General features: G+C 46.1%; 1 protein-coding gene across 5 annotated transcripts in view; it reads right to left on the bottom strand.

Moving 5' to 3' along the window:
* Positions 1 to 526: 526 nt before the first annotated feature.
* Positions 527 to 8524, bottom strand: part of cfap221 (cilia and flagella associated protein 221) — a 37051-nt gene continuing 29053 nt past the window's right edge. For 4 of the 5 annotated variants that reach the window (XM_025002337.2, XM_025002335.2, XM_025002338.2 and 1 more), the window contains exons 15-24: positions 7728 to 7892; positions 7547 to 7627; positions 6688 to 6795; positions 5122 to 5262; positions 4935 to 5020; positions 4798 to 4858; positions 4646 to 4731; positions 2810 to 2920; positions 2596 to 2685; positions 527 to 1143 (exon numbers count right to left, since the gene is read on the bottom strand). In XM_025002337.2, coding sequence (XP_024858105.1) covers positions 1008 to 1143; positions 2596 to 2685; positions 2810 to 2920; positions 4646 to 4731; positions 4798 to 4858; positions 4935 to 5020; positions 5122 to 5262; positions 6688 to 6795; positions 7547 to 7627; positions 7728 to 7892 — 1065 coding nt within the window. In that variant the 3' untranslated portion in view covers positions 527 to 1007. The remainder of the gene's footprint in view (positions 1144 to 2595; positions 2686 to 2809; positions 2921 to 4645; positions 4732 to 4797; positions 4859 to 4934; positions 5021 to 5121; positions 5263 to 6687; positions 6796 to 7546; positions 7628 to 7727; positions 7893 to 8524) is intronic. The other variant, XM_025002339.2, reaches the window with a different exon arrangement.

An 8524-nucleotide genomic window follows, 5' to 3' on the forward strand; every position in this document is an offset into this window, starting at 1 on the left:
GCTCAGTCAGATGTATAGACAGTGAGCTAACCAGGGACGGCTGCTATAAGTGGGCTAACGAGGCTAAGCCCTCCCTGGTGTTTATGATTGACAGTTGTCTTGTCCCGCCCCTTTCGGTTTGCCGCTTCAGCCAATGAGAGTGGACGGACAACAGCGTGGCTCGAATTCGAGCGTACGTGGGGGCGTGGTTTGGCGTAGACTTAGTAGTTACGATGGCGAGCGAGATTAACAGAAACGAGGTGGGTTTTTTTAATTTCTCGCCCGTTTTTCCTTCGTTTTGGCGGGAAAACTGGAAGCAAAGCGGCTGTAGCGTCGTTTTATAGCAGGTTTTTATTTATATCAAATTGGATGCTCGTGTTGTCGGAATCCAATCTGCGGGGTTTTATTTTTATTGACAGTCGTACGTTTCAAATCCGTGTACGGTTCGTTTTTTTGGTTTTCAAAATAAAATTGCAAAAACAAAACAAGCATGTTTTGTTTTTTTTGTTTTTAAAACGAAATTAGAAAAACGGCAATTGCAAAAAAATAAAAAAGGGGTATGTTTTTTTTTGTTTTTGTTTTTTTTTTAACTGCAATGGTTAAAACCAAAGACGAGCTTTTATTTTGTAGTTAATTCAACGGGACTTGTTGCTGTGAGGATTCGACCACGCGTCCAAACTGTTAGAAAGGAGGGAATCGGTTCGTTTTTCTCAAAGAGACGTGTGGGGTAAAAAAATAAATAAATAAAATAAAATAAAAAATGGACGGACGTGTCGTAGAGCTGCAGCTCCCTCTGCAGGCGACAGAGGGTACGGTCTCGTCAGCTGCTTTCCTGCTTCTTCTACTTCCTTTTTATTTATACATCAGTGGAAATACGAACGGCGACAGAAAGGGGAGAACTTCTTGGCTTCTGCAGACTCGTTTCATGGCTCAGTCGCCTTTTTATTGGAACCGAACGGGCGGTTTTTGTTTTTCCAGAGGCAGAAAAAGTTGAGTGTGTGTGTTTGTGTCCCCAGCTGTTGTTTGACCTAAACCTGCTCCTCCCCTGGTGACTGAGAGGTTCCGTCGGCGGCGTCGAGCTGCTTCAGTCGGGCCGCCGCTCGCTCTCTCATCCGGCTACCCGCGGCGCCGAGGGTCACCTCCGGCTGATGTTCCCGGCCGGGTCTGAAAGAAAAAAAAAAAAAGCAGCTTTAGTTCGATGAGTTTCACGTCAAAATACACTCAGGTCCAAGTGTCTTTTGTCCAAGTTTGGCTGTAGAAGAGCCGTTGTGTTATCAGGCAGTTGCCAGAGCGACGTAGCGCGGATGCCCTTGTGGGTTAGGAGGAGAGCTGGGTGGTGATGGGATGTTGCCGTGACGACACAAACCAAACCAAAGGAGGACAGTTGTTTCACGTACCAAAGTTTACGCCGCTAGCCAGACGAGCTAGCGGCGCTCATCGCGCCGTGTTCAGGCTGCTTTTCACGCAAGAGCGGAAGACCGACGTAGTCGGAGCGGCGGCAGGAACGAACTGACGACGAGAGTCGGCACCGAATCGGTTCTTTTGTCGCCCGTCTTGTGTGCGCCAAATCCTACAAAACGTCGTAAAGAGACACACGGGCTTCAGTTCAACTCTCCAGTCTGTGTGTCTTTTGTGTCTTACCCCTCCTAAATACCTGACAACCGTCCCGCATTTAGCCCCCCCTCCCTGTCTCTTGTTCCCGCTGTCTTTCAACCACTTTGAAAAGCTTTTTTCATCTTTATCCTTCTGCCTCTTCAGTTTTCTGCCTCTCCATCTTTAGCTCTCTGTCGTCAGACGAGCGGGTCTCCTCTCTGCTGGGAGATTGACGGCTGTCAGTGGGGGAAGTGGGCGGGGCTTACGGCACGCTGCAGAATGAGCGCTTTCTCACATGTAGACGCCAAAGTCACGAGATTTGTCGCTAGTCGCTTGAAAAAAAATGCTAGAGGGATCTGAAAAGTCGCTAAATGTAGCGTTAAAGTGACAAAAAGGCCGTGTTATTGTGGGGTTTTTTGTGTGGCGTGTGAGGGCCAAATGCGGGACTTCCGACACGGTCCGGCAGCGTGTTCGTACTGCCAACTGCATCGTTTCCTTTCCACCACTCTGTCTGGATACGCTTATTTTGGGGGTTGGTGAGCGTATTTAATACCTTGCCTTCTTCAAAAGTGCCATTTCCAACTAAATTCCTCTTTGCCACATTATGAAATAACGAAACGTTTCATCCATTACTCAATTAAATCTAACTCCCAAGTCTTTCAATATCCAGTTAACACGAGTATGTGAGGAAAAAAAAAGCTGTTTTAATCAAATATTTGTGAGCTTCTATCAGATGTTGGGTCAGAAAAGGAAGGATTTAAACATTTTCTTCCAGGAATAAAAAGAGGAGCATCTGCTTAATTGTTATGACAGCAGTTTAGTGAGTTCCAGCCCGCAGGAAGCTGCCGCCGCTCGTTCGTTAACTTTGTTTGGTTTATCTTGAGCGCTTCCGCCTCCTAGAGCTTTATTTTTAGCGTCTGAACCCGAATGGGAACAGTTTCGCGTCTATTTATAGCACGGCAGCCGCTTCCTTTGGCGTATATATGATTTTTTTTCAGAAAAAACGACGGCGAGCGAGCCGACCTGATCAGGTTGCCGCCGGCGACCGGCGCCCTCCCGCGCAGGAACTCGGCTCCAATCATCTGCGGCGAGAGCTGGACGCCCGGGGGACGCCTGTAGGGGGAGAGACAGTTTGAACCCCTGGAAGACAAGGGGTCGAGAGAGAGAGAGAGAGAGAGAGAGAGAGAGAGAGAGAGAGAGAGAGAGAGAGAGAGAGAGATGAAACGGCTTCTCTTACGGGTCGTCTGTCGGAGGCGGGGGGTCGTCCGGGAGGGCGGCGGCGAGGGGCGGGGGCGCCCCGACGGGAAGCAGCTCCGCGTCGAAGTCGACGAACCTGCAGAGGAAACGGCTGCGGAGATGAAAGAACCAAATCTCCCTTTGAACAAGATCAATTATACTAAAACAAACAAACAAACGAGCCAATTAAAGGTACAGAGAAGTAAATATTTCCCTCTCCGGGATAACAAAGCTTTAGATGCTAAAACAAAAACAAAAAGTGATCAAAGTCTCTGTTTTTATTTCACCGAAGAGAGAAAAAGGACCTGAAACAGCTTCACTGTGACATCCGACGTCGCTTCTTTCTTGTTCTTTCAGATTAAAAGCTGAATAAGTCGTTACTTATCCGAGGATTCCAGATGACGTCTTTATTTCAAAACCCTAACAAGATCAAATAAGTGGGACGCACCGATTATCGCTTTCCTGGCCAATTTTTCTTTAGCTCCGATTTAACTTTCAGACGATCCAGATTTTTTTTTTTTTTTTGCATCGGACGAGGTCTGATTCGGACCGATTTTTCAGATTTTGTCCAGCTCCAACAGCTACTATGGACTTTAAATAATAATGATTTACATTTCTATTATTATAGCTTTTACCTACAATGATTATAGCCATCGGCCCTTGGCTTATATGACAGCCAAGGGCCGATCACGATCAAAATTTATTAAAAATTACATAAATTAATTAGTTTTAGATGTATTATATCTTTTTCCCACTTACAGATTATACAGAATTTAGAGCAAATAAACTTTAATGAACACATAAATAGCTCAAACTTCTAAAAGCTCATCATTAGCAGTCATTTCTTAGCTTTTTAATGAAGTTTTTAACGTTAAATCGGACAAAAACCTGATCATACAGAAATTAAAAGTATTTATTGTTGGTTTCTAAGTCACTGTCAGAGAAAACTTCAGTTTTTTTTGAGCTAAATAAGAACCAGAGACCAGATGAAACGTTACAGAGAGCCGGATCTGGCCCGCGGGCCTTGACTTTGACACGCGTGGTTTAGAGGATCAACTATTTCTACAAATAAAACACAACTAAAAAGTAATTACACCATGTCTCCTTCATGTGCTCGATTATATCTATTTTACCTTTTAATTTTTTTGCATCTGTGAAATAAATAATAATTTTAAAAAACGATGTTTTTATTTGACCCGATTTCAGTTTGTGCAACATATTCCCGACAATTTAATATATATTAAATAAGAGACCGAAACAAACTGATTTAGTGTTAAAATGTGTCGGTTTGTAAAAATCCCTCGCTCGTTTTATCGTCACCATCCTCGTAATAATTAATTCATTCAATCATTAATTCGAAGAATAAATCTTTAATCATTTGTACGTTTCAGGCTGTTGCTGGTTCGGCTGCTGTTTTAACGTTAAAATCCGTCTTCTTCCTCTGACGTCAGTTACCAAACTGCGGGGTGCACCCCCTAGTGGGGACGCAGCCCCATTGCAGTTTGGGGCGCGGGAAGCGGTATGGATTTTTTTTTTTTTTTTGGGGGGGGAATTTTTTTAATCCATATGGGGTCTAGAAGAAAATCTTTGGGAACCACTGAGTTACAGGAAGTGACTAACCGAGTCTTCTTCAGCTGGTAAAGAAAAGAAATCAGGCGATGCTAGCGCGGATTAGCTCCTCGGCTAACGTGTGTTCATTGGCTGGAGGGGAGAAGAATATTAAAAAAAACATTCTTCCATGAGCGGGGGAAGGAGATCCATCACAAAGATCCGCTGCGTGGGAACGCCGCTCTTTTCGTTTGGTTCGTTAGGATTAAACCGCCGCGCTTCCACGTACCTGCGCGGCACCGGCGAGCCGGCGAGCTGCTCGGACGCCGAGATGGGATCCAAGCGTCTCCGTTCCGAGAGCCCTCCGATCGCCTCCTGTCAGGAAACGAAACGTAAAATTAAAAAAATATATATATTTTTATTTATTTTTGGTCGAGTTACCTTCCGGGCGCGGGGGGTTTGTGTCCGTCCGCCCCACGCGTTGCTTTCAGGGACGCCGTATCTGCGAGGAAAAGGGAGCAACAGACAGGGGTAAGAGGTCAAAGAGGATCAGAGCGATAATGTGAGTCGATGCTAACCTGGGCAGGGGGCAGAGGTGGAACTCCAAGTCGCTCTCGAGATACTTCGGTCCGGGTTTGTACGCTCGAAGGCCCGGCGCCGGGTTCTGACGCACGACGTCGGAGGAAAAAAAAAGGAAAATAAAATCAAACACGAGTCCGGAGGAGTGCGGAGGGTTAGGATTTGCCGATGAGTGAGTCAGATTACAAAGATCCTGAGAGGGTTCGCCGGGAACGGTCCGAGCAGAGCGTCGGGGGCGCTGAAGGAGAACTCGGCGGCGTCCTCCGGCGCCACGGGCTCCTCTCCGTCCTCTGCTCCGAGCGCCGTTACTCTGGGATCGAAGGGATCCTAAAGAATGTACGAACAGTTAGCATCTTACCTGCTGCAGCTCCGCTAGAGCAGCGGCCCCGGACCTTTTCAGCTCCATGGACCGGTTCGTTATCAGACAGTGTTTTCACGGAGCGGCCTTTAAAGGTGCGGCGGATAAATATAACAAAATAAAACGATACGAGCAGCAAGAAAACCTAATAAAGGTAAATCCAACGTGTCCTCGCAGCTTTGTTAGCTGCGTTATCAACATGAATAACAGCCTCTCCTCCCCCTGATGTTCTGTGTTTAAACACGCCCTTCAAAATAAGAGACCACAAAGAATCCAACTCCCCATAACTCTGAATCAATGGGAGCCCTGAGCCTGTTGCTAAAAGTAGCAAAATGCTAGCTTAAAAGTAAGGTAAAAGTAGCACAATGCTAGCTTAAAAGTAAGGTAAAAGTAGCAAAAGACTAGCTTACAGGTTAGGTAAAAGTAGCAAAATGCTAGCCTAAAAGTAAGGTAAAAGTAGCAAAATGCTAACTTAAAAGTAAGGTAAAAGTAGCAAAGGGCTAGCTTAAAGATAAGGTAAAAGTAGCACAATGCTAACTTAAAAGTAAGGTAAAAGTAGCAAAAGACTAGCTTACAGGTTAGGTAAAAGTAGCAAAATGCTGGCTTAAAAGTAAGGTAAAAGTAGCACAATGCTAGCTTACAGGTTAGGTAAAAGTAGCAAAATGCTAGCTTAAAAGTAAGGTAAAAGTAGCACAATGCTAGCTTAAAAGTAAGGTAAAAGTAGCAAAGGGCTATCTTAAAGGTAAGGTAAAAGTAGCAAAATGCTAGCTTAAAAGTAAGGTAAAAGTAGCAAAAGGCTAGCTTAAAGGTAAGGTAAAGGTAGCAAAAGGCTAGCTTAAAAGTAAGGTAAAAGTAGCAAAATGCTAGCTTAAAAGTAAGGTTAAAGTAGCAAAAGGCTAGCTTAAAGGAAAGGTAAAAGTAGCAAAAGGCTAGCTTAAAGGAAAGGTAAAAGTAGCAAAGGGCTAGCTTAAAGGTAAGGTAAAAGTAGCAAAAATCCAGTGCTCCCTGGATTATATTTTATTATATTATAAGCAACAAGTTGTTACAGATTATAACTTTAAAACACGCAGCCGAAGCCGTAAAAACAGGAACGCAGCCGTTGAGACCGTCTTTGTAACCCTTAAATTATTCTCTCATCACGGGTTTATCGGAGGAAAAAATTAAAACGTAAACAAGCACAAATCTTTTTTTAGTGGAAGCTCGTTTTTAGCAGCGAATTCTTTAATTTACATTCGCCCAGAAGAGAGTTTGTCCCGCCATAACAGTCCTAATCCTTCCAAAAAAAAAAAAGCGGTGCTCCGAAGGGCTATCTACATGTAAGACACTGTTTACCGCACCTCAAAAAGGAGCTGCCTTTGCGAAGGTTTATTTAGGAACAAACGCTGAACGTTTACCGGAGCTCCGGAGCGAAGAGGCCGGGCCAGAGCGGTCGGGACGTAGTCGTTAAACGCCTCCCAGGTCGGGACGGGCTGGTAGTCCATGAGCTTCCAGCGCTGGGGAACCTGGAGAACCGAGAGCAACGCTTAGAACATCGATAATGTCGTGAAGCGTTGGACGGCCACGTCACCGGTTCAGACATGCTAAAGCCCCTTTTCCACCGGCTCCACTCTACTCGGCTCGCTTTGCGCACGTTTCCACCTGCATTTTTTCGAGGCCGGTCCCTGCTTCTTTGGTCCCTGCTTCGGAGCAGGGCCAGCCGGGTGGGCGGCGCCAGCTTAGCTCCTGTTCACTCATTGGTCGTGGGTGTGGCCAGATCCAAGCATAAAGAGCGAAGGTAGGGATCTAAACAACAGCGTTAGCTTACCCTGCAACGTTTCTGCCGTCTGTCCCCCAGCTGAAGGCGCTGTAAAGCCTGAAATCTCCGGCGATAACAGCCGTCCTACTCCGCGCAACAATGGCGGCATCCAGAGCGTTTCTTCCACTGCGCCTCTCTTCCTGAAGTCTCAGGAGAATCCGTTGTTTACACAACTTGCGCCAAGTTTTCATAGCGATGCATTCTTTATCGAGCGGAGTAGAGCCGGACTTCTGAATTAGAGCCCGTGTAAAAGGGGCAAAAGTCGGAGCGAGCGCGAGAACACGTGCCGTCGTGTCTGCGGCGGACTCTCGGGTCCGATCGACCCTCCAACAAAAACCCTCAAATAAATCGTTGATTTCGTGTGATCGTCAGCTGCTGGCAACAATATCGGTGATTCATGAGTGTCTAAACAAAGAAAAAGAAGAAAACGAAAAACAGGCGCTGAGCTGATTGCCTACCTGAAGCTTGAAGAAAGGAATGCGTGTCGTCACAGACACGTCGATGGGGTCCACGGGCTCTTCGGCCGATTTCCCGAGAGCCTGGAAAGATCAAGGAGACAAATGGAAGTGTTTGAGCTCCCTTAATGTTTATCCTGGAAAATACTGGAAGATACAGAAGCTGTGTGTGTGTGGTGCCCACCGAGGGATCCTCCTCGTCGGAAAAAGCGGGAAAAGACGTCGGGAACACTTTGTCCGGGGAGACCCTGAACTCTGATGTCTTCTTTTCCTTGGCTGCCGCCGAGGTGGGGCTCTTCAGTTGCTTCAACGAGGCCAGCCTCCGCGTCATCCGACATCGGAGCACCACCTGCGGGAAGAGAGCGGTCCGTTACCGCGGCTCCGTCGTGGTCGTGACCTCGGGTTTTGATCGGAAACGAGCTCACGATCAGTCCGCCGTTTGAACGGTTTAAGTGTTTGCTAAAACCGAAGTTTAACTGTCTTTTGTGGACAAAAAAAATGAATAAATAAATTAAAAAAGTGCAGATTTTTGAATGAAGTGAAAGAATCTGGACAGCCAATAAAAAACAACGTGATGTGAAAATTCAGGAAGTTTAGGGAAGCTGACTGTTCTGATCCACTAAGAGAGCCTATCGCCATGGTAACAGATTCTGGGAAGTCGTTTTTTTTTGTTTAAATTTGGTCCGATTTGTTCAAACGATTAACATTCACAGATGCAACGAGGCGTTCAAGGCTGGAGGAAAGCTGGGACGTTCGGTGGCGGCTGTGGGGTCGGCGGTTGGAGCTGTCGTCCTCCAAGGAGAGAGTCGGAGGTTCGATTCCTGGCAGGGGTCACATGTCAAAGACGCTGATGTTCCCCATCACCCCGATAGAGTTTAAAGAACCAATCCCTCCAGGATTTTGCAGGCATTTTTTGTGATTGTTGCGGCTAAAATGCCTGATTTCGCGGGCATTTTCCTAAAAGTTGTTTTTTTTTTTTTT

Source organism: Kryptolebias marmoratus, linkage group LG8 (assembly GCF_001649575.2).
Source record: "Kryptolebias marmoratus isolate JLee-2015 linkage group LG8, ASM164957v2, whole genome shotgun sequence".
In the NCBI taxonomy this organism is placed as follows: Eukaryota; Metazoa; Chordata; class Actinopteri; order Cyprinodontiformes; family Rivulidae; genus Kryptolebias; species Kryptolebias marmoratus.